The 24,627-nt window shown below is 48.8% G+C and overlaps 1 protein-coding gene across 1 annotated transcript; it reads left to right on the forward strand.

Annotated features, from left to right (window-relative positions):
* The first annotated feature begins 473 nt into the window (after window positions 1-473).
* LOC149071204 (uncharacterized) lies at window positions 474-19,158 on the forward strand. Its single transcript, XM_089248167.1, has one exon. The coding sequence runs from the start codon at window positions 504-506 to the stop codon at window positions 18,999-19,001; it is 18,498 nt and encodes a 6,165-aa protein (XP_089104293.1). The 5' UTR covers window positions 474-503; the 3' UTR covers window positions 19,002-19,158.
* The last annotated feature ends 5,469 nt before the right edge of the window (window positions 19,159-24,627 follow it).

Below are 24,627 nucleotides of genomic sequence, written 5' to 3' on the forward strand. Positions count from 1 at the left end.
TTGGATAGCTTATACAAGATAAAGAAGGTTAGAAAGAGCTTGATTATACAGAATGTCACACGAATCTTCCATAATGTATTGTAGAGACATCAGTTTTATGAGTTTATTTCAGTCTTCGAATTAATAACTCATTTATGAGATCATTACAGCCTGACTAAAATGATATCGCCAACTGTGAAAATTACGATTATCGACTATCTAACTTTACCGTATCTCTGACCAAAATAACGTACAGCGCGGTACGTGATAATTAGAAGTAAAATTCGTTCGCCGACCAGAACTTCAGGCCTTGAAAAACAGAAATGTAATCACAGCTGTTCATCTTGATTTCTCTGTTTGTTGAACATTATCATTTCCAAAAAAGAGGGAAAACATTGTTATGCATAAGACGTCATTCTATTTCCAAAAATAAACAGATTAACTTAATATATATATATATATATATAACAGAAACTTACCACCCGAACTTACAGTCTTCTTCACGGTCTACCCGACGTGCAGTCATGGACCGTTGGGGACATTTTACGTTTCTGCTAGTGATCGCAACCACTCTTTTTGCAATCAGTGATGCACGAGGTAAATCAGCAACATCACCTTGGTCGGACCCGGCAAAGGCCAAAGTATTCATAACCAAATTCATCGATGTGATCGGACAATCCAGTGCTTTCCCCGACCAGCAAAAGGAAGATATGGAGTCCATTGCCGAAACAATGATGTCTGCTGTTGATGGGATGGCGAGAAACAAAAGAGGATATGCAGCAAAGATGCAAGCCATGAACATGGCATTTGCTTCCTCGATGGCTGATCTTATTGTTTTGGAAAATGACATGAGTGGTAGTGTTAACGAAAAGGAAGAAGCACTTCTAAGTGCTCTCGAAGCAAGCATGTACGCAGCAACTGGAACAGTTAATAAGGCATATATATCAGAAATTCATAATCTAATACAGATGTTTTCGCAAGCTAATATGAATGAAGTTGAGCCGGAGCCATCACCTCCCGCTATTCCTAAACCACGAAGAATACCGCAATCACCTATTCAATCCCAACCACCACCACAAGTTCCCCCGGCAATAGGACTAACATTTCCGCAGCAACCAATGAGATCTGGTGACATAAAATCTCCTCCGATGGCTAAAACGCTTGTGAGTTCAACAAGTGCATCCACATCTTCTGCGTCTTCCTCTTCGTCTGTTTCTACATCATCTACTACTTCCACTTACACACAAGCCCAGCAAGCGGTACAACTTCCAATCCAGCCAGCGATACAACTTCCAACCCAGCCAGCGATACAACTTCCAACCCAGCCAGCGATACAACTTCCACCCCAGCTAGCGATACAATTTCCAACCCAGCTAGCAATACAACTTCCAACCCAGCCAGCGATACAACTTCCAACTCAGCAAAACCTGGCAACGCAGTACCAGTTTGCTTCGCAAGACAGGTCGGAAAAGTTTTCGTCACAGCTCACGAACATGCTCATTTCAAAAACTGAATTCGGAACATTTGTATCAACATTTCCCATATCATCCTTGATTAATGTGATACAAGGTGCATTGACAGAAATTTATGGATCTCAAGTCGCGATAAGCTGTGCAAATGCAGTAAATGTATACATGTCAAACTTACAACAAACAACAAACGTTTACGCTACCGCACAAAGCATATCAAAAGCTTTAAGCACGACACTATCATCACTAGGCAAAATAGATATGGCGGATGCGCAGAGAATCGGAAATGAAATAGTAATGGCTATTCTACGAATAACAAATCAACAACAAACACAACGCAGACAGCCAGCAATAGCACCGATAGCCACCGTACCTGCTATTAGCAGTCAAACAACTATGTCGACGGCGTCATCTGCGTCGTCAGCATCTTCTGCTTCTTCAGCGACTACTACAGTGACCACTGCTCAAGCGCCAGCTGCTCAACCGCAAGCAGCACCATCTGCTCCATCGAGATTGGACCAATTCGTATCTACTATGACGAGTACCATCGTGAGCACTGCAGGTTTCAGCCAAGTTTCGAGCTCTTTGTCTCCAGGAACAATCGGAAGCGCAGTAAACACTGCAATCGGTCCAATGTATGGTCCGCAAGTTTCGTCGTCGGCAGCGAGCTCAACCGTAACCGCGGTATCTAGGATCGGACCCGGAGCAAGCCCCACCAGTACTGCTACAGCGATATCGTCGTCTGTTGCAAGCACACTCTCCTCGTACGGTTACCTGAACACAGCTAGCGCGACACAAGTTGGCAGTTCCGTTGCATCTGCTTTAATGCAAGCACCAAGACAGCCGCAGCAAGTACCGACACCTGCACCCAGCAGTCAAACAACTATGTCGACGGCGTCATCTGCGTCGTCAGCATCTTCTGCTTCTTCAGCGACTACTACAGTGACCACTGCTCAAGCGCCAGCTGCTCAACCGCAAGCAGCACCATCTGCTCCATCGAGATTGGACCAATTCGTATCTACTATGACGAGTACCATCGTGAGCACTGCAGGTTTCAGCCAAGTTTCGAGCTCTTTGTCTCCAGGAACAATCGGAAGCGCAGTAAACACTGCAATCGGTCCAATGTATGGTCCGCAAGTTTCGTCGTCGGCAGCGAGCTCAACCGTAAGCGCGGTATCTAGGATCGGACCCGGAGCAAGCCCCACCAGTACTGCTACAGCGATATCATCGTCTGTTGCAAGCACACTGTCCTCGTACGGTTACCTGAACACAGCTAGCGCGACACAAGTGGGCAGTTCCGTTGCATCTGCTTTAATGCAAGCACCAAGACAGCCGCAGCAAGCACCGACACCTGCACCCAGCAGTCAAACAACTATGTCGACGGCGTCATCTGCGTCGTCAGCATCTTCTGCTTCTTCAGCGACTACTACAGTGACCACTGCTCAAGCGCCAGCTGCTCAACCGCAAGCAGCACCATCTGCTCCATCGAGATTGGACCAATTCGTATCTACTATGACGAGTACCATCGTGAGCACTGCAGGTTTCAGCCAAGTTTCGAGCTCTTTGTCTCCAGGAACAATCGGAAGCGCAGTAAACACTGCAATCGGCCCAATGTATGGTCCGCAAGTTTCGTCGTCGGCAGCGAGCTCAACCGTAAGCGCGGTATCTAGGATCGGACCCGGAGCAAGCCCCACCAGTACTGCTACAGCGATATCATCGTCTGTTGCAAGCACACTGTCCTCGTACGGTTACCTGAACACAGCTAGCGCGACACAAGTTGGCAGTTCCGTTGCATCTGCTTTAATGCAAGCACCAAGACAGCCGCAGCAAGCACCGACACCTGCACCCAGCAGTCAAACAACTATGTCGACGGCGTCATCTGCGTCGTCAGCATCTTCTGCTTCTTCAGCGACTACTACAGTGACCACTGCTCAAGCGCCAGCTGCTCAACCGCAAGCAGCACCATCTGCTCCATCGAGATTGGACCAATTCGTATCTACTATGACGAGTACCATCGTGAGCACTGCAGGTTTCAGCCAAGTTTCGAGCTCTTTGTCTCCAGGAACAATCGGAAGCGCAGTAAACACTGCAATCGGTCCAATGTATGGTCCGCAAGTTTCGTCGTCGGCAGCGAGCTCAACCGTAAGCGCGGTATCTAGGATCGGACCCGGAGCAAGCCCCACCAGTACTGCTACAGCGATATCATCGTCTGTTGCAAGCACACTGTCCTCGTACGGTTACCTGAACACAGCTAGCGCGACACAAGTTGGCAGTTCCGTTGCATCTGCTTTAATGCAAGCACCAAGACAGCCGCAGCAAGCACCGACACCTGCACCCAGCAGTCAAACAACTATGTCGACGGCGTCATCTGCGTCGTCAGCATCTTCTGCTTCTTCAGCGACTACTACAGTGACCACTGCTCAAGCGCCAGCTGCTCAACCGCAAGCAGCACCATCTGCTCCATCGAGATTGGACCAATTCGTATCTACTATGACGAGTACCATCGTGAGCACTGCAGGTTTCAGCCAAGTTTCGAGCTCTTTGTCTCCAGGAACAATCGGAAGTGCAGTAAACACTGCAATCGGTCCAATGTATGGTCCGCAAGTTTCGTCGTCGGCAGCGAGCTCAACCGTAAGCGCGGTATCTAGGATCGGACCCGGAGCAAGCCCCACCAGTACTGCTACAGCGATATCATCGTCTGTTGCAAGCACACTGTCCTCGTACGGTTACCTGAACACAGCTAGCGCGACGCAAGTTGGCAGTTCCGTTGCATCTGCTTTAATGCAAGCACCAAGACAGCCGCAGCAAGCACCGACACCTGCACCCAGCAGTCAAACAACTATGTCGACGGCGTCATCTGCGTCGTCAGCATCTTCTGCTTCTTCAGCGACTACTACAGTGACCACTGCTCAAGCGCCAGCTGCTCAACCGCAAGCAGCACCATCTGCTCCATCGAGATTGGACCAATTCGTATCTACTATGACGAGTACCATCGTGAGCACTGCAGGTTTCAGCCAAGTTTCGAGCTCTTTGTCTCCAGGAACAATCGGAAGCGCAGTAAACACTGCAATCGGTCCAATGTATGGTCCGCAAGTTTCGTCGTCGGCAGCGAGCTCAACCGTAAGCGCGGTATCTAGGATCGGACCCGGAGCAAGCCCCACCAGTACTGCTACAGCGATATCATCGTCTGTTGCAAGCACACTGTCCTCGTACGGTTACCTGAACACAGCTAGCGCGACACAAGTTGGCAGTTCCGTTGCATCTGCTTTAATGCAAGCACCAAGACAGCCGCAGCAAGCACCGACACCTGCACCCAGCAGTCAAACAACTATGTCGACGGCGTCATCTGCGTCGTCAGCATCTTCTGCTTCTTCAGCGACTACTACAGTGACCACTGCTCAAGCGCCAGCTGCTCAACCGCAAGCAGCACCATCTGCTCCATCGAGATTGGACCAATTCGTATCTACTATGACGAGTACCATCGTGAGCACTGCAGGTTTCAGCCAAGTTTCGAGCTCTTTGTCTCCAGGAACAATCGGAAGCGCAGTAAACACTGCAATCGGTCCAATGTATGGTCCGCAAGTTTCGTCGTCGGCAGCGAGCTCAACCGTAAGCGCGGTATCTAGGATCGGACCCGGAGCAAGCCCCACCAGTACTGCTACAGCGATATCATCGTCTGTTGCAAGCACACTGTCCTCGTACGGTTACCTGAACACAGCTAGCGCGACACAAGTTGGCAGTTCCGTTGCATCTGCTTTAATGCAAGCACCAAGACAGCCGCAGCAAGCACCGACACCTGCACCCAGCAGTCAAACAACTATGTCGACGGCGTCATCTGCGTCGTCAGCATCTTCTGCTTCTTCAGCGACTACTACAGTGACCACTGCTCAAGCGCCAGCTGCTCAACCGCAAGCAGCACCATCTGCTCCATCGAGATTGGACCAATTCGTATCTACTATGACGAGTACCATCGTGAGCACTGCAGGTTTCAGCCAAGTTTCGAGCTCTTTGTCTCCAGGAACAATCGGAAGTGCAGTAAACACTGCAATCGGTCCAATGTATGGTCCGCAAGTTTCGTCGTCGGCAGCGAGCTCAACCGTAAGCGCGGTATCTAGGATCGGACCCGGAGCAAGCCCCACCAGTACTGCTACAGCGATATCATCGTCTGTTGCAAGCACACTGTCCTCGTACGGTTACCTGAACACAGCTAGCGCGACGCAAGTTGGCAGTTCCGTTGCATCTGCTTTAATGCAAGCACCAAGACAGCCGCAGCAAGCACCGACACCTGCACCCAGCAGTCAAACAACTATGTCGACGGCGTCATCTGCGTCGTCAGCATCTTCTGCTTCTTCAGCGACTACTACAGTGACCACTGCTCAAGCGCCAGCTGCTCAACCGCAAGCAGCACCATCTGCTCCATCGAGATTGGACCAATTCGTATCTACTATGACGAGTACCATCGTGAGCACTGCAGGTTTCAGCCAAGTTTCGAGCTCTTTGTCTCCAGGAACAATCGGAAGCGCAGTAAACACTGCAATCGGTCCAATGTATGGTCCGCAAGTTTCGTCGTCGGCAGCGAGCTCAACCGTAAGCGCGGTATCTAGGATCGGACCCGGAGCAAGCCCCACCAGTACTGCTACAGCGATATCATCGTCTGTTGCAAGCACACTGTCCTCGTACGGTTACCTGAACACAGCTAGCGCGACACAAGTGGGCAGTTCCGTTGCATCTGCTTTAATGCAAGCACCAAGACAGCCGCAGCAAGCACCGACACCTGCACCCAGCAGTCAAACAACTATGTCGACGGCGTCATCTGCGTCGTCAGCATCTTCTGCTTCTTCAGCGACTACTACAGTGACCACTGCTCAAGCGCCAGCTGCTCAACCGCAAGCAGCACCATCTGCTCCATCGAGATTGGACCAATTCGTATCTATTATGACGAGTACCATCGTGAGCACTGCAGGTTTCAGCCAAGTTTCGAGCTCTTTGTCTCCAGGAACAATCGGAAGCGCAGTAAACACTGCAATCGGCCCAATGTATGGTCCGCAAGTTTCGTCGTCGGCAGCGAGCTCAACTGTAAGCGCGGTATCTAGGATCGGACCCGGAGCAAGCCCCACCAGTACTGCTACAGCGATATCATCGTCTGTTGCAAGCACACTGTCCTCGTACGGTTACCTGAACACAGCTAGCGCGACACAAGTTGGCAGTTCCGTTGCATCTGCTTTAATGCAAGCACCAAGACAGCCGCAGCAAGCACCGACACCTGCACCCAGCAGTCAAACAACTATGTCGACGGCGTCATCTGCGTCGTCAGCATCTTCTGCTTCTTCAGCGACTACTACAGTGACCACTGCTCAAGCGCCAGCTGCTCAACCGCAAGCAGCACCATCTGCTCCATCGAGATTGGACCAATTCGTATCTACTATGACGAGTACCATCGTGAGCACTGCAGGTTTCAGCCAAGTTTCGAGCTCTTTGTCTCCAGGAACAATCGGAAGCGCAGTAAACACTGCAATCGGTCCAATGTATGGTCCGCAAGTTTCGTCGTCGGCAGCGAGCTCAACCGTAAGCGCGGTATCTAGGATCGGACCCGGAGCAAGCCCCACCAGTACTGCTACAGCGATATCATCGTCTGTTGCAAGCACACTGTCCTCGTACGGTTACCTGAACACAGCTAGCGCGACACAAGTGGGCAGTTCCGTTGCATCTGCTTTAATGCAAGCACCAAGACAGCCGCAGCAAGCACCGACACCTGCACCCAGCAGTCAAACAACTATGTCGACGGCGTCATCTGCGTCGTCAGCATCTTCTGCTTCTTCAGCGACTACTACAGTGACCACTGCTCAAGCGCCAGCTGCTCAACCGCAAGCAGCACCATCTGCTCCATCGAGATTGGACCAATTCGTATCTACTATGACGAGTACCATCGTGAGCACTGCAGGTTTCAGCCAAGTTTCGAGCTCTTTGTCTCCAGGAACAATCGGAAGCGCAGTAAACACTGCAATCGGCCCAATGTATGGTCCGCAAGTTTCGTCGTCGGCAGCGAGCTCAACTGTAAGCGCGGTATCTAGGATCGGACCCGGAGCAAGCCCCACCAGTACTGCTACAGCGATATCATCGTCTGTTGCAAGCACACTGTCCTCGTACGGTTACCTGAACACAGCTAGCGCGACACAAGTTGGCAGTTCCGTTGCATCTGCTTTAATGCAAGCACCAAGACAGCCGCAGCAAGCACCGACACCTGCACCCAGCAGTCAAACAACTATGTCGACGGCGTCATCTGCGTCGTCAGCATCTTCTGCTTCTTCAGCGACTACTACAGTGACCACTGCTCAAGCGCCAGCTGCTCAACCGCAAGCAGCACCATCTGCTCCATCGAGATTGGACCAATTCGTATCTACTATGACGAGTACCATCGTGAGCACTGCAGGTTTCAGCCAAGTTTCGAGCTCTTTGTCTCCAGGAACAATCGGAAGCGCAGTAAACACTGCAATCGGTCCAATGTATGGTCCGCAAGTTTCGTCGTCGGCAGCGAGCTCAACCGTAAGCGCGGTATCTAGGATCGGACCCGGAGCAAGCCCCACCAGTACTGCTACAGCGATATCATCGTCTGTTGCAAGCACACTGTCCTCGTACGGTTACCTGAACACAGCTAGCGCGACACAAGTGGGCAGTTCCGTTGCATCTGCTTTAATGCAAGCACCAAGACAGCCGCAGCAAGCACCGACACCTGCACCCAGCAGTCAAACAACTATGTCGACGGCGTCATCTGCGTCGTCAGCATCTTCTGCTTCTTCAGCGACTACTACAGTGACCACTGCTCAAGCGCCAGCTGCTCAACCGCAAGCAGCACCATCTGCTCCATCGAGATTGGACCAATTCGTATCTACTATGACGAGTACCATCGTGAGCACTGCAGGTTTCAGCCAAGTTTCGAGCTCTTTGTCTCCAGGAACAATCGGAAGCGCAGTAAACACTGCAATCGGTCCAATGTATGGTCCGCAAGTTTCGTCGTCGGCAGCGAGCTCAACCGTAAGCGCGGTATCTAGGATCGGACCCGGAGCAAGCCCAACCAGTACTGCTACAGCGATATCATCGTCTGTTGCAAGCACACTGTCCTCGTACGGTTACCTGAACACAGCTAGCGCGACACAAGTTGGCAGTTCCGTTGCATCTGCTTTAATGCAAGCACCAAGACAGCCGCAGCAAGCACCGACACCTGCACCCAGCAGTCAAACAACTATGTCGACGGCGTCATCTGCGTCGTCAGCATCTTCTGCTTCTTCAGCGACTACTACAGTGACCACTTCTCAAGCGCCAGCTGCTCAACCGCAAGCAGCACCATCTGCTCCATCGAGATTGGACCAATTCGTATCTACTATGACGAGTACCATCGTGAGCACTGCAGGTTTCAGCCAAGTTTCGAGCTCTTTGTCTCCAGGAACAATCGGAAGCGCAGTAAACACTGCAATCGGTCCAATGTATGGTCCGCAAGTTTCGTCGTCCGCAGCGAGCTCAACTGTAAGCGCGGTATCTAGGATCGGACCCGGAGCAAGCCCCACCAGTACTGCTACAGCGATATCATCGTCTGTTGCAAGCACACTCTCCTCGTACGGTTACCTGAACACAGCTAGCGCGACACAAGTTGGCAGTTCCGTTGCATCTGCTTTAATGCAAGCACAAAGACAGTCGCAGCAAGCACCGACACCTGCACCCAGCAGTCAAACAACTATGTCGACGGCGTCATCTGCGTCGTCAGCATCTTCTGCTTCTTCAGCGACTACTACAGTGACCACTGCTCAAGCGCCAGCTGCTCAACCGCAAGCAGCACCATCTGCTCCATCGAGATTGGACCAATTCGTATCTACTATGACGAGTACCATCGTGAGCACTGCAGGTTTCAGCCAAGTTTCGAGCTCTTTGTCTCCAGGAACAATCGGAAGCGCAGTAAACACTGCAATCGGTCCAATGTATGGTCCGCAAGTTTCGTCGTCGGCAGCGAGCTCAACCGTAAGCGCGGTATCTAGGATCGGACCCGGAGCAAGCCCCACCAGTACTGCTACAGCGATATCATCGTCTGTTGCAAGCACACTGTCCTCGTACGGTTACCTGAACACAGCTAGCGCGACACAAGTGGGCAGTTCCGTTGCATCTGCTTTAATGCAAGCACCAAGACAGCCGCAGCAAGCACCGACACCTGCACCCAGCAGTCAAACAACTATGTCGACGGCGTCATCTGCGTCGTCAGCATCTTCTGCTTCTTCAGCGACTACTACAGTGACCACTGCTCAAGCGCCAGCTGCTCAACCGCAAGCAGCACCATCTGCTCCATCGAGATTGGACCAATTCGTATCTACTATGACGAGTACCATCGTGAGCACTGCAGGTTTCAGCCAAGTTTCGAGCTCTTTGTCTCCAGGAACAATCGGAAGCGCAGTAAACACTGCAATCGGTCCAATGTATGGTCCGCAAGTTTCGTCGTCGGCAGCGAGCTCAACCGTAAGCGCGGTATCTAGGATCGGACCCGGAGCAAGCCCCACCAGTACTGCTACAGCGATATCATCGTCTGTTGCAAGCACACTGTCCTCGTACGGTTACCTGAACACAGCTAGCGCGACACAAGTTGGCAGTTCCGTTGCATCTGCTTTAATGCAAGCACCAAGACAGCCGCAGCAAGCACCGACACCTGCACCCAGCAGTCAAACAACTATGTCGACGGCGTCATCTGCGTCGTCAGCATCTTCTGCTTCTTCAGCGACTACTACAGTGACCACTGCTCAAGCGCCAGCTGCTCAACCGCAAGCAGCACCATCTGCTCCATCGAGATTGGACCAATTCGTATCTACTATGACGAGTACCATCGTGAGCACTGCAGGTTTCAGCCAAGTTTCGAGCTCTTTGTCTCCAGGAACAATCGGAAGTGCAGTAAACACTGCAATCGGTCCAATGTATGGTCCGCAAGTTTCGTCGTCCGCAGCGAGCTCAACCGTAAGCGCGGTATCTAGGATCGGACCCGGAGCAAGCCCCACCAGTACTGCTACAGCGATATCATCGTCTGTTGCAAGCACACTGTCCTCGTACGGTTACCTGAACACAGCTAGCGCGACACAAGTGGGCAGTTCCGTTGCATCTGCTTTAATGCAAGCACCAAGGCAGCCGCAGCAAGCACCGACACCTGCACCCAGCAGTCAAACAACTATGTCGACGGCTTCATCTGCGTCGTCAGCATCTTCTGCTTCTTCAGCGACTACTACAGTGACCACTGCTCAAGCGCCAGCTGCTCAACCGCAAGCAGCACCATCTGCTCCATCGAGATTGGACCAATTCGTATCTACTATGACGAGTACCATCGTGAGCACTGCAGGTTTCAGCCAAGTTTCGAGCTCTTTGTCTCCAGGAACAATCGGAAGTGCAGTAAACACTGCAATCGGTCCAATGTATGGTCCGCAAGTTTCGTCGTCCGCAGCGAGCTCAACCGTAAGCGCGGTATCCAGGATCGGACCCGGAGCAAGCCCCACCAGTACTGCTACAGCGGTATCATCGTCTGTTGCAAGCACACTGTCCTCGTACGGTTACCTGAACACAGCTAGCGCGACACAAGTGGGCAGTTCCGTTGCATCTGCTTTAATGCAAGCACCAAGGCAGCCGCAGCAAGCACCGACACCTGCACCCAGCAGTCAAACAACTATGTCGACGGCGTCATCTGCGTCGTCAGCATCTTCTGCTTCTTCAGCGACTACTACAGTGACCACTGCTCAAGCGCCAGCTGCTCAACCGCAAGCAGCACCATCTGCTCCATCGAGATTGGACCAATTCGTATCTACTATGACGAGTACCATCGTGAGCACTGCAGGTTTCAGCCAAGTTTCGAGCTCTTTGTCTCCAGGAACAATCGGAAGTGCAGTAAACACTGCAATCGGTCCAATGTATGGTCCGCAAGTTTCGTCGTCCGCAGCGAGCTCAACCGTAAGCGCGGTATCTAGGATCGGACCCGGAGCAAGCCCCACCAGTACTGCTACAGCGATATCATCGTCTGTTGCAAGCACACTGTCCTCGTACGGTTACCTGAACACAGCTAGCGCGACACAAGTTGGCAGTTCCGTTGCATCTGCTTTAATGCAAGCACCAAGACAGCCGCAGCAAGCACCGACACCTGCACCCAGCAGTCAAACAACTATGTCGACGGCGTCATCTGCGTCGTCAGCATCTTCTGCTTCTTCAGCGACTACTACAGTGACCACTGCTCAAGCGCCAGCTGCTCAACCGCAAGCAGCACCATCTGCTCCATCGAGAATGGACCAATTCGTATCTACTATGACGAGTACCATCGTGAGCACTGCAGGTTTCAGCCAAGTTTCGAGCTCTTTGTCTCCAGGAACAATCGGAAGTGCAGTAAACACTGCAATCGGTCCAATGTATGGTCCGCAAGTTTCGTCGTCCGCAGCGAGCTCAACCGTAAGCGCGGTATCTAGGATCGGACCCGGAGCAAGCCCCACCAGTACTGCTACAGCGATATCATCGTCTGTTGCAAGCACACTGTCCTCGTACGGTTACCTGAACACAGCTAGCGCGACACAAGTTGGCAGTTCCGTTGCATCTGCTTTAATGCAAGCACCAAGACAGCCGCAGCAAGCACCGACACCTGCACCCAGCAGTCAAACAACTATGTCGACGGCGTCATCTGCGTCGTCAGCATCTTCTGCTTCTTCAGCGACTACTACAGTGACCACTGCTCAAGCGCCAGCTGCTCAACCGCAAGCAGCACCATCTGCTCCATCGAGATTGGACCAATTCGTATCTACTATGACGAGTACCATCGTGAGCACTGCAGGTTTCAGCCAAGTTTCGAGCTCTTTGTCTCCAGGAACAATCGGAAGCGCAGTAAACACTGCAATCGGTCCAATGTATGGTCCGCAAGTTTCGTCGTCGGCAGCGAGCTCAACCGTAACCGCGGTATCTAGGATCGGACCCGGAGCAAGCCCCACCAGTACTGCTACAGCGATATCATCGTCTGTTGCAAGCACACTCTCCTCGTACGGTTACCTGAACACAGCTAGCGCGACACAAGTTGGCAGTTCCGTTGCATCTGCTTTAATGCAAGCACCAAGACAGCCGCAGCAAGCACCGACACCTGCACCCAGCAGTCAAACAACTATGTCGACGGCGTCATCTGCGTCGTCAGCATCTTCTGCTTCTTCAGCGACTACTACAGTGACCACTGCTCAAGCGCCAGCTGCTCAACCGCAAGCAGCACCATCTGCTCCATCGAGATTGGACCAATTCGTATCTACTATGACGAGTACCATCGTGAGCACTGCAGGTTTCAGCCAAGTTTCGAGCTCTTTGTCTCCAGGAACAATCGGAAGCGCAGTAAACACTGCAATCGGTCCAATGTATGGTCCGCAAGTTTCGTCGTCCGCAGCGAGCTCAACCGTAAGCGCGGTATCTAGGATCGGACCCGGAGCAAGCCCCACCAGTACTGCTACAGCGATATCATCGTCTGTTGCAAGCACACTGTCCTCGTACGGTTACCTGAACACAGCTAGCGCGACACAAGTGGGCAGTTCCGTTGCATCTGCTTTAATGCAAGCACCAAGACAGCCGCAGCAAGCACCGACACCTGCACCCAGCAGTCAAACAACTATGTCGACGGCGTCATCTGCGTCGTCAGCATCTTCTGCTTCTTCAGCGACTACTACAGTGACCACTGCTCAAGCGCCAGCTGCTCAACCGCAAGCAGCACCATCTGCTCCATCGAGATTGGACCAATTCGTATCTACTATGACGAGTACCATCGTGAGCACTGCAGGTTTCAGCCAAGTTTCGAGCTCTTTGTCTCCAGGAACAATCGGAAGTGCAGTAAACACTGCAATCGGTCCAATGTATGGTCCGCAAGTTTCGTCGTCGGCAGCGAGCTCAACCGTAAGCGCGGTATCTAGGATCGGACCCGGAGCAAGCCCCACCAGTACTGCTACAGCGATATCATCGTCTGTTGCAAGCACACTGTCCTCGTACGGTTACCTGAACACAGCTAGCGCGACGCAAGTTGGCAGTTCCGTTGCATCTGCTTTAATGCAAGCACCAAGACAGCCGCAGCAAGCACCGACACCTGCACCCAGCAGTCAAACAACTATGTCGACGGCGTCATCTGCGTCGTCAGCATCTTCTGCTTCTTCAGCGACTACTACAGTGACCACTGCTCAAGCGCCAGCTGCTCAACCGCAAGCAGCACCATCTGCTCCATCGAGATTGGACCAATTCGTATCTACTATGACGAGTACCATCGTGAGCACTGCAGGTTTCAGCCAAGTATCGAGCTCTTTGTCTCCAGGAACAATCGGAAGCGCAGTAAACACTGCAATCGGTCCAATGTATGGTCCGCAAGTTTCGTCGTCGGCAGCGAGCTCAACCGTAAGCGCGGTATCTAGGATCGGACCCGGAGCAAGCCCCACCAGTACTGCTACAGCGATATCATCGTCTGTTGCAAGCACACTGTCCTCGTACGGTTACCTGAACACAGCTAGCGCAACGCAAGTTGGCAGTTCCGTTGCATCTGCTTTAATGCAAGCACCAAGACAGCCGCAGCAAGCACCGACACCTGCACCCAGCAGTCAAACAACTATGTCGACGGCGTCATCTGCGTCGTCAGCATCTTCTGCTTCTTCAGCGACTACTACAGTGACCACTGCTCAAGCGCCAGCTGCTCAACCGCAAGCAGCACCATCTGCTCCATCGAGACTGGACCAATTCGTATCTACTATGACGAGTACCATCGTGAGCACTGCAGGTTTCAGCCAAGTTTCGAGCTCTTTGTCTCCAGGAACAATCGGAAGCGCAGTAAACACTGCAATCGGTCCAATGTATGGTCCGCAAGTTTCGTCGTCCGCAGCGAGCTCAACCGTAAGCGCGGTATCTAGGATCGGACCCGGAGCAAGCCCCACCACTACTGCTACAGCGATATCATCGTCTGTTGCAAGCACACTGTCCTCGTACGGTTACCTGAACACAGCTAGCGCGACACAAGTGGGCAGTTCCGTTGCATCTGCTTTAATGCAAGCACCAAGACAGCCGCAGCAAGCACCGACACCTGCACCCAGCAGTCAAACAACTATGTCGACGGCGTCATCTGCGTCGTCAGCATCTTCTGCTTCTTCAGCGACTACTACAGTGACCACTGCTCAAGCGCCAGCTGCTCAACCGCAAGCAGCACCATCTGCTCCATCGAGATTGGACCAATTCGTATCTACTATGACGAGTACCATCGTGAGCACTGCAGGTTTCAGCCAAGTATCGAGCTCTTTGTCTCCAGGAACAATCGGAAGCGCAGTAAACACTGCAATCGGTCCAATGTATGGTCCGCAAGTTTCGTCGTCGGCAGCGAGCTCAACCGTAAGCGCGGTATCTAGGATCGGACCCGGAGCAAGCCCCACCAGTACTGCTACAGCGATATCATCGTCTGTTGCAAGCACACTGTCCTCGTACGGTTACCTGAACACAGCTAGCGCGACGCAAGTTGGCAGTTCCGTTGCATCTGCTTTAATGCAAGCACCAAGACAGCCGCAGCAAGCACCGACACCTGCACCCAGCAGTCAAACAACTATGTCGACGGCGTCATCTGCGTCGTCAGCATCTTCTGCTTCTTCAGCGACTACTACAGTGACCACTGCTCAAGCGCCAGCTGCTCAACCGCAAGCAGCACCATCTGCTCCATCGAGATTGGACCAATTCGTATCTACTATGACGAGTACCATCGTGAGCACTGCAGGTTTCAGCCAAGTATCGAGCTCTTTGTCTCCAGGAACAATCGGAAGCGCAGTAAACACTGCAATCGGTCCAATGTATGGTCCGCAAGTTTCGTCGTCGGCAGCGAGCTCAACCGTAAGCGCGGTATCTAGGATCGGACCCGGAGCAAGCCCCACCAGTACTGCTACAGCGATATCATCGTCTGTTGCAAGCACACTGTCCTCGTACGGTTACCTGAACACAGCTAGCGCGACGCAAGTTGGCAGTTCCGTTGCATCTGCTTTAATGCAAGCACCAAGACAGCCGCAGCAAGCACCGACACCTGCACCCAGCAGTCAAACAACTATGTCGACGGCGTCATCTGCGTCGTCAGCATCTTCTGCTTCTTCAGCGACTACTACAGTGACCACTGCTCAAGCGCCAGCTGCTCAACCGCAAGCAGCACCATCTGCTCCATCGAGACTGGACCAATTCGTATCTACTATGACGAGTACCATCGTGAGCACTGCAGGTTTCAGCCAAGTTTCGAGCTCTTTGTCTCCAGGAACAATCGGAAGCGCAGTAAACACTGCAATCGGTCCAATGTATGGTCCGCAAGTTTCGTCGTCGGCAGCGAGCTCAACCGTAAGCGCGGTATCTAGGATCGGACCCGGAGCAAGCCCCACCAGTACTGCTACAGCGATATCATCGTCTGTTGCAAGCACACTGTCCTCGTACGGTTACCTGAACACAGCTAGCGCGACGCAAGTTGGCAGTTCCGTTGCATCTGCTTTAATGCAAGCACCAAGACAGCCGCAGCAAGCACCGACACCTGCACCCAGCAGTCAAACAACTATGTCGACGGCGTCATCTGCGTCGTCAGCATCTTCTGCTTCTTCAGCGACTACTACAGTGACCACTGCTCAAGCGCCAGCTGCTCAACCGCAAGCAGCACCATCTGCTCCATCGAGATTGGACCAATTCGTATCTACTATGACGAGTACCATCGTGAGCACTGCAGGTTTCAGCCAAGTTTCGAGCTCTTTGTCTCCAGGAACAATCGGAAGTGCAGTAAACACTGCAATCGGTCCAATGTATGGTCCGCAAGTTTCGTCGTCGGCAGCGAGCTCAACCGTAAGCGCGGTATCTAGGATCGGACCCGGAGCAAGCCCCACCAGTACTGCTACAGCGATATCATCGTCTGTTGCAAGCACACTGTCCTCGTACGGTTACCTGAACACAGCTAGCGCGACACAAGTTGGCAGTTCCGTTGCATCTGCTTTAATGCAAGCACCAAGACAGCCGCAGCAAGCACCGACACCTGCACCCAGCAGTCAAACAACTATGTCGACGGCGTCATCTGCGTCGTCAGCATCTTCTGCTTCTTCAGCGACTACTACAGTGACCACTGCTCAAGCGCCAGCTGCTCAACCGCAAGCAGCACCATCTGCTCCATCGAGATTGGACCAATTCGTATCTACTATGACGAGTACCATCGTGAGCACTGCAGGTTTCAGCCAAGTATCGAGCTCTTTGTCTCCAGGAACAATCGGAAGCGCAGTAAACACTGCAATCGGTCCAATGTATGGTCCGCAAGTTTCGTCGTCGGCAGCGAGCTCAACCGTAAGCGCGGTATCTAGGATCGGACCCGGAGCAAGCCCCACCAGTACTGCTACAGCGATATCATCGTCTGTTGCAAGCACACTGTCCTCGTACGGTTACCTGAACACAGCTAGCGCGACGCAAGTTGGCAGTTCCGTTGCATCTGCTTTAATGCAAGCACCAAGACAGCCGCAGCAAGCACCGACACCTGCACCCAGCAGTCAAACAACTATGTCGACGGCGTCATCTGCGTCGTCAGCATCTTCTGCTTCTTCAGCGACTACTACAGTGACCACTGCTCAAGCGCCAGCTGCTCAACCGCAAGCAGCACCATCTGCTCCATCGAGACTGGACCAATTCGTATCTACTATGACGAGTACCATCGTGAGCACTGCAGGTTTCAGCCAAGTTTCGAGCTCTTTGTCTCCAGGAACAATCGGAAGCGCAGTAAACACTGCAATCGGTCCAATGTATGGTCCGCAAGTTTCGTCGTCGGCAGCGAGCTCAACCGTAAGCGCGGTATCTAGGATCGGACCCGGAGCAAGCCCCACCAGTACTGCTACAGCGATATCATCGTCTGTTGCAAGCACACTGTCCTCGTACGGTTACCTGAACACAGCTAGCGCGACACAAGTTGGCAGTTCCGTTGCATCTGCTTTAATGCAAGCACCAAGACAGCCGCAGCAAGCACCGACACCTGCACCCAGCAGTCAAACAACTATGTCGACGGCGTCATCTGCGTCGTCAGCATCTTCTGCTTCTTCAGCGACTACTACAGTGACCACTGCTCAAGCGCCAGCTGCTCAACCGCAAGCAGCACCATCTGCTCCATCGAGATTGGACCAATTCGTATCTACTATGACGAGTACCATCGTGAGCACTGCAGGTTTCAGCCAAGTTTCGAGCTCTTTGTCTCCAGGAACAATCGGAAGTGCAGTAAACACTGCAATCGGTCCAATGTATGGTCCGCAAGTTTCGTCGTCGGCAGCGAGCTCAACCGTAAGCGCGGTATCTAGGATCGGACCCGGAGCAAGCCCCACCAGTACTGCTACAGCGATATCATCGTCTGTTGCAAGCACACTGTCCTCGTACGGTTACCTGAACACAGCTAGCGCGACACAAGTGGGCAGTTCCGTTGCATCTGCTTTAATGCAAGCACCAAGACAGCCGCAGCAAGCACCGACACCTGCACCCAGCAGTCAAACAACTATGTCGACGGCGTCATCTGCGTCGTCAGCATCTTCTGCTTCTTCAGCGACTACTACAGTGACCACTGCTCAAGCGCCAGCTGCTCAACCGCAAGCAGCACCATCTGCTCCATCGAGATTGGACCAATTCGTATCTACTATGACGAGTACCATCGTGAGCACTGCAGGTTTCAGCCAATTTTCGAGCTCTTTGACTCCAGGAACAATCGGAAGCGCAGTAAACACTGCAATCGGTCCAATGTATGGTCCGCAAGTTTCGTCGTCGGCAGCGAGCTCAACCGTAAGCGCGGTATCTAGGATCGGACCCGGAGCAAGCCCAACCAGTACTGCTACAGCGATATCATCGTCTGTTGCAAGCACACTGTCCTCGTACGGTTACCTGAACACAGCTAGCGCGACACAAGTGGGCAGTTCCGTTGCATCTGCTTTAATGCAAGCACCAAGACAGCCGCAGCAAGCACCGACAATTGCACCCAGCAGTCAAACAACTATGTCGACGGCGTCATCTGCGTCGTCAGCATCTTCTGCTTCTTCAGCGACTACTACAGTGACCACTGCTCAAGCCCCATTTCTTCTCCCACAAGCAGCACCAACTACTGTTGGTTCCGCTTTTCCTCCTACTAGTCTTGGACTTCCAAGTTTCCCAGCCTCTTATGGCTCCCAGCCTTCTCTTGGTAATGCAGTTCTTCCGTACGCTGGAATCCCTCCTTCGTTATCAGCTTCATCGCCTTCTGGTCAAGGACGAATTAATTCAATTATGTCTTCTATGAGATCACTCCTTTCTCCTGGATCTCAGTTTGACTATTCGAGCTTGGCAAATACTCTTACAGGCCTTGGCAGATTTTTGCGTCAAAGTAATTCAGGTTTGTCTTCTTCGCAAATTTTGATTGAAGTTCTGATTGAGGCTCTAATTGCCATCATAGAAATGCTGAAAACCGCAAGTATCACGAATGCTACGCCGATGATTTCGTCCAGCACAGGAGCAGAGTTGACGTCTTTTATATCGAGTATGATGGTTTAACTTGCATTTTTATAGCATTGTTTATTATAATTTATGTTGTATTAACAAGAAAAGAAATTGAATACCTAGCCCTTTTTGATTTGTTTTCTGGTCAATTTGGCATCAGTGAATTGCTGTATGTAATACTTGCAGAATAATAAATGATGTATCTATTCAATATATTTCCTGTAATTCTTGATCTATCTGAATTCTCTTTTCACATTGATTTGTACCAGAAAGCCTGTCTACGATTTGTGCAATTAATGACCACAGTTAGTGGCACATTGTATTCAATCAAACTGGGATTTGAAAGCTAACGTGTGTGTGTGTGTGTGTGTGTGTGTGTGCACGCATTTTTACTTTGGTTCTCAATACTTTCGCCTTCGGAAAAAATTGTATGAAGTTTTTTTTTATTTGTCAGAAATACTCTGAAGTGTCTCTTCAACCTCAGGTCCATTTTATTTTGTATTCAAATGCGTTCATATTCGAAGAGATGTGAGATATTTTTTACGCAATGTGAAATTACTTTTCTGTTTTGCCGGATATTTTCAAAGCCGATGGTATCCACGACAAAGTAAATAAATAAATAAATAAAACTGAGTAAATATGTAGAAATTGAATCGAGGGACTGATTATCTACTGATTGTATTAACGAAAATGTAGTAATTTCTACTTTAAAATAATCACTAGTAATATGCTAGTTGATTGTTTTACTTGGGTGCGCGAACAAATAAAACTGATTTAATGCATTGGTTAAATATTCCATTGCAACTTTTTAATAAATTTGTAGCTCAGCCATCTTCATCCTGTTGACGCAAGCGCTATGGTGCTCCCCGATACACCAAGAGTGATTTAAATTTTTTCCGCATTAAGTGCTCGCGAGCACTTGATCAACTTTTCAATTAAATACCTTGTAAAAAATTGATCACTCAAGGCTCTCGTGGCATATCTTCAGATCACATAAGTGACTCGCAACATATCTTCAGATCACATAAGTGACTCGCAACATATCTTCAGATCACATAAGTGACTCGCAACATATCTTCAGATCACATAAGTGACTCGCAACATATCTTCAGATCACATAAGTTACTCGCAACATATCTTCAGATCACATAAGTGACTCGCAACATATCTTCAGATCACTTAAGCAAGGAACCAAAGCATATTTACAGATCACTTAAGTGGCTTATGGAAATTTTTCAGATCACTCAAACAGTCCGCGGCACATGCATAGATCACTCAAGCGACCCGCAGCACAGTTGCAGATCACCCAAGTTGCCCGTAGCGTATTTACAGATCATTTAAGTGACCCGAAACATATTTACATAGCATTTAAGTGACCCACAGCTCATCTAAAGATCACTTAAGTGGCCCACGACACAGTTCTCAAAAGACCCGCGGCACACACATTCATAGATCACATAAGTTTCTAGCAACACGTTTCCATACCATCTGTGAAGTGGCCATTACTCTCTTAAAGGTTGAGTATGCTCATCGTAAGGTGTGCTCTCTGTTTGATGATAAGCATAGGTAGTGATCGCGACGCGAGAAAGGTTGAAGACCTTCTGTTGTAGCTGGTTACAAGTTGCTACAGTTGTATAGCTTGTGTGTGTGTGGTAGCAAATTACTAGTAGTTCCTAAATTGCAACTATTTAGGAGCTACCATCAACAAGCCTTATTGTGCAGCGTCTCCAGGAAATTTTTGTTCAAGCCTCTTTCTTCTCAACCAGTAATGGAAACATACTTCAATATCAGAAAATGCATCCAAATAACGCACCCATTTAAGATGTGTCGTTTTATTTTACAGTACCCTCCCCAATTCCCCAAGTAAGCTTTTCTGGATATGATGTATACGTGCCAAAAAACACCGTATTTGCTTTCTTACCGCATCCGTACAGTTTTTGTGATGAGTCGCAAAATGACTGATCATGGCCTTGTAAATTCAGTAACATAAAGGTTCCGTAAGGAATATTACCGTGGGTATCTGTCCGGTAGTTCAAGTTCAAGTAACATAAAGGTGTCTTTGAAGGCATTTATTTCAAATGACACACGGAAAGGGATGCTGAAGAAACACTTGCGTCGCTGCCGATAATCATGATAAAACCGCGAAAGGGGGGTTTTTTCGGATTTTTTTTTTATGTGCCCGCGTCGGGCACATCGTTGAAAAAAATACATGCCCGGTAAGAGTTTCTACATGCCCCAGGCACGTTCAGATAGATTTGTTCAGTCCTGGTATGTGTAGCACTCCTTTCGCAATGCCATGCTTCTTAAAAATTCTAAAAACGTGGAGGCAAAAATGAAAAGTGCAATAAAATTTCTTTAGTCCTCAGTCAGTTTTTCCCCCTGCAGTTGACCAGTTCCTTAGTTCCTCGGCCGTGAAAGTCTCTCAAGGGATCTGCGGCTCGTAGAGTGAAGAATCTCGTAATAATCCACTTAAACAGTTCTTTTATAACTTCTCACAATGGCTGAATCCAAAAAAAGGCCGTTTTAGAAACGTATGAAACAAATATATTCATGGAGAGATGAATGGATGAAGCTCTGTACCCCCTCTCCACCGCCATTCGTCATAAAAAGTATTAGGTGCATAGGAGTTAAGGCTAGGCTGGGCTTTCACTAGAGATAAGTAAACTTCGCAGGAAAAAAAGATTAAAAATCAGAAACTTCGAATTTATTCACAAAAAAAAGCTCAAATAAAAATTTCGCATTTGTTCAGACACAAAAAACAATTTTAAAATCAAAAACAAGGTATTTTTTGGAGAAGCTTCCTAATAAGAAATTTCGGTTCAAAGATGATTAGGACAGAATGATCTACCTGCATGCTGGTAAGCTTTACTCCCTGCGTTGGATGTAGTGTAGAGCCAATTCATTCAAACTCTTCTCTATTGTTGTGTGTCTTCAGCATAACAATGTACTCTTCACCAATTCCTGCATTCTCAGTTGTCAAAATTTCTTCCAAAAATGCCCTTGAAACTGGTGATTGACTCTTGAATCACTAGTTAGGTAGTGCAAGGGGCTTTGACGGCGGAGATGTGGGCATGACCGGAGTTGGCGAGGAGGGCCCGATGGTGCGGGCGTGCGGAGAGGTCAGGACTCCAATTGGTGGTCCAAACAATGTAGCGTCAATGTTTGGTGGTCCGGGGCGATTCTCATTGAGACTAATGTTAATGAACTTTGTTTATAACGTTGATGAAAACGCTTTGAACTCGGTTATAGCAACACATTTTGCCTCACTTTTGATTCCGTTTTTGTTGGTTTTCTCAAGAAATTTCCAGTAATTACAGCTCATCTCGTTCAGGCAATTTTATTCTGTTCTATCGATGCCTAATGTTGAAAAAAGGGATTTATTCCATGTTTGACTGCTCCGACTTGCTCCTACTTTACGTGACCCGTATACAGGCTACAGTAGTGTATTTTTACGTAATATGTAATACCTTTCTTCATTTTTTTCCTTACGAAAATGCCCGTTTTTCAAAGTATTTTCAACAAAGCTTGCTTCAATTTTTTGCTGTAATCGGAAGGAAGGGTAATTTGCATAACTTGCAAAATGTATAAAAAATGAAAAGGACGAAACACATTCATCTCACTTATTTGATGTGTTTAATTCCCCTCCTCCCCAGTGAAATACATTTTAAATCATTTCATATTTGTTGGTACTGTATTTCTCGCCAAGTTATTTTTGAGAGTTCTACTTGGCGCTTTCACCAACAACCAGCTACATATTTGGTGAGAATTTGCTATATCTGATACTGTATGTATTTCATATGACCCCAATTTCTCTATAAATATTTTTCTCGATCAAATGTTTTCACCCCTAATCATGGTGTGAATTAAAACAAACTTCATTTTCACAATATTTTGATCAACCTCGGCTGTAACGACACCTTGTTTATAACGTAATAAATTCGCGGATTTTTGATGTCGTTATAACCGAGCTTTAGTGTATTTAAAACTTTTACGCGTTTTTCTCGGTATGAAAACAAATTCATTAATTTTATAATCGATGCATTTTATAAATTTTTTGTGTGGGATTTTTTTTCAAATTAAATATAATTTTTGTCTCTGTCTACTATCTTTAATTAGTTTCTCACAGTCACTTACATGGACAAAGTAATCACTGATAGGATACAGATTACTTATGTGGATCACTTCAAAGTTCATTATAATTTAACGTGGTTTATCCCAGAGCCGCCCTTGGGAGTGTATGACAGGTGCGATCGCACTGGGCCCCACTTTCGCGCTTAATTTTATATATTGGAGGCTTTCACCAATTCTCAAATTATATCTTGCATTAATTCTGAATTTTCTTTGAAATTGATGTTTAATTTTTTTCCCTCTCATTCTTTGAATAATTATGCTGTGCACAAAAGTTGTAAGGGGTTGGTGGTTTATATGCGAATAAATATCTTATTTGATTGATTAAATTCTGAATTTTCATCAATTCTGGAAAAATTTCTATCAATTCTGAATTTTCATTAATTCTGGAAACATTTCTTCTATTAATTCTGAATTTTCCTCAATTCTGGAAAATTTTCTATTAATTCTGAATTGTCATCAATTCTCGTGTTATTTTTTTAATAATCATGAGCTTTCACCAAATCTGTAGCTTTTTTTTATTAATCTTGAATTTTCACCAATTCTTTTTGTTAATTCTGAATTTTCAACAATTCTGGAACTGCCACTTCCATTATATATCGCCTGTCGATGGACAGATGCAAATTCTTTATACCTATTAGGCGTAATGTGGCGCGCCGTTGTGAAAATATCAATTCATTCAAGAAACTCAGAGCATGGAGAGCTTATCAAGCCTGCCGTTCCAACAACGAGCTCCGCTTAAAATACGATCAAGCCTACAATGTGTATGATATATGTGTTCAGCGCCGGGCTGACAGACGATTGGGAAATATCTGTAACGATATAGGAGCACACAAAACTGCATTATACAAGAACATCTCTGAGAATTTCAATTCGCGTCTCCATATACCACCTCGAAAAAAAATCGATGGAACCTTTGCCATTACGGACCAAGGAAAGGCTGATCCGCTGTCGGAGTCATTCTCTATGGTATTTGTGAGTGATAACGGAATAGTAGCCTACATATTGATGATAGTATTGGAGAACCTATGTCACAGCACAGTTTCATAGCATGTTTACTCAGAGCAAAATTTCTAGAATAATCACTCAAATGAAACCCAACTCGGCTCCTGGTCCTGACAATTTAAACGCTAAATTTTATAAGATGTTCTGCTCGAGGATAAGTGCTATCTTGTCACGAGTTTTTCTACCTGTTTCGAGGCCGGTCGTATGCCAGGTGTCTGGAAGGCACCATGCAATTATCACTCCAATATCCAAAAACAAAATTATCTTGCAATATCTTTAACAAACGTGGATGCAAAAATTTTTTAACGGTGTCTACTATAAGAATTATTAATGAAAAGATGTATATACCAACTCATCATCAATTTGCTTTCATCCCTGGCAGATCCTCAGTGGTACAGATGATTCAATGTCTTGATGACTGGAGCGGGGGGGGGGGGGTCGTGGAAAAGCTACACTTCCATTAATTCTGAATTTTTGTAAATTCTGGAGTGTGTTATTTGCTTTTATTTAACCCGATTTCCCACTGATTTTGGATTTATTTCTTCCA

The sequence above is a fragment of the Pholcus phalangioides genome, unplaced genomic scaffold, assembly GCF_987345545.1.
Source record: "Pholcus phalangioides strain wild (caught in Gottingen) unplaced genomic scaffold, Ppha-v1.0 ptg000019l_1, whole genome shotgun sequence".
Lineage (NCBI taxonomy): Eukaryota > Metazoa > Arthropoda > Arachnida > Araneae > Pholcidae > Pholcus > Pholcus phalangioides.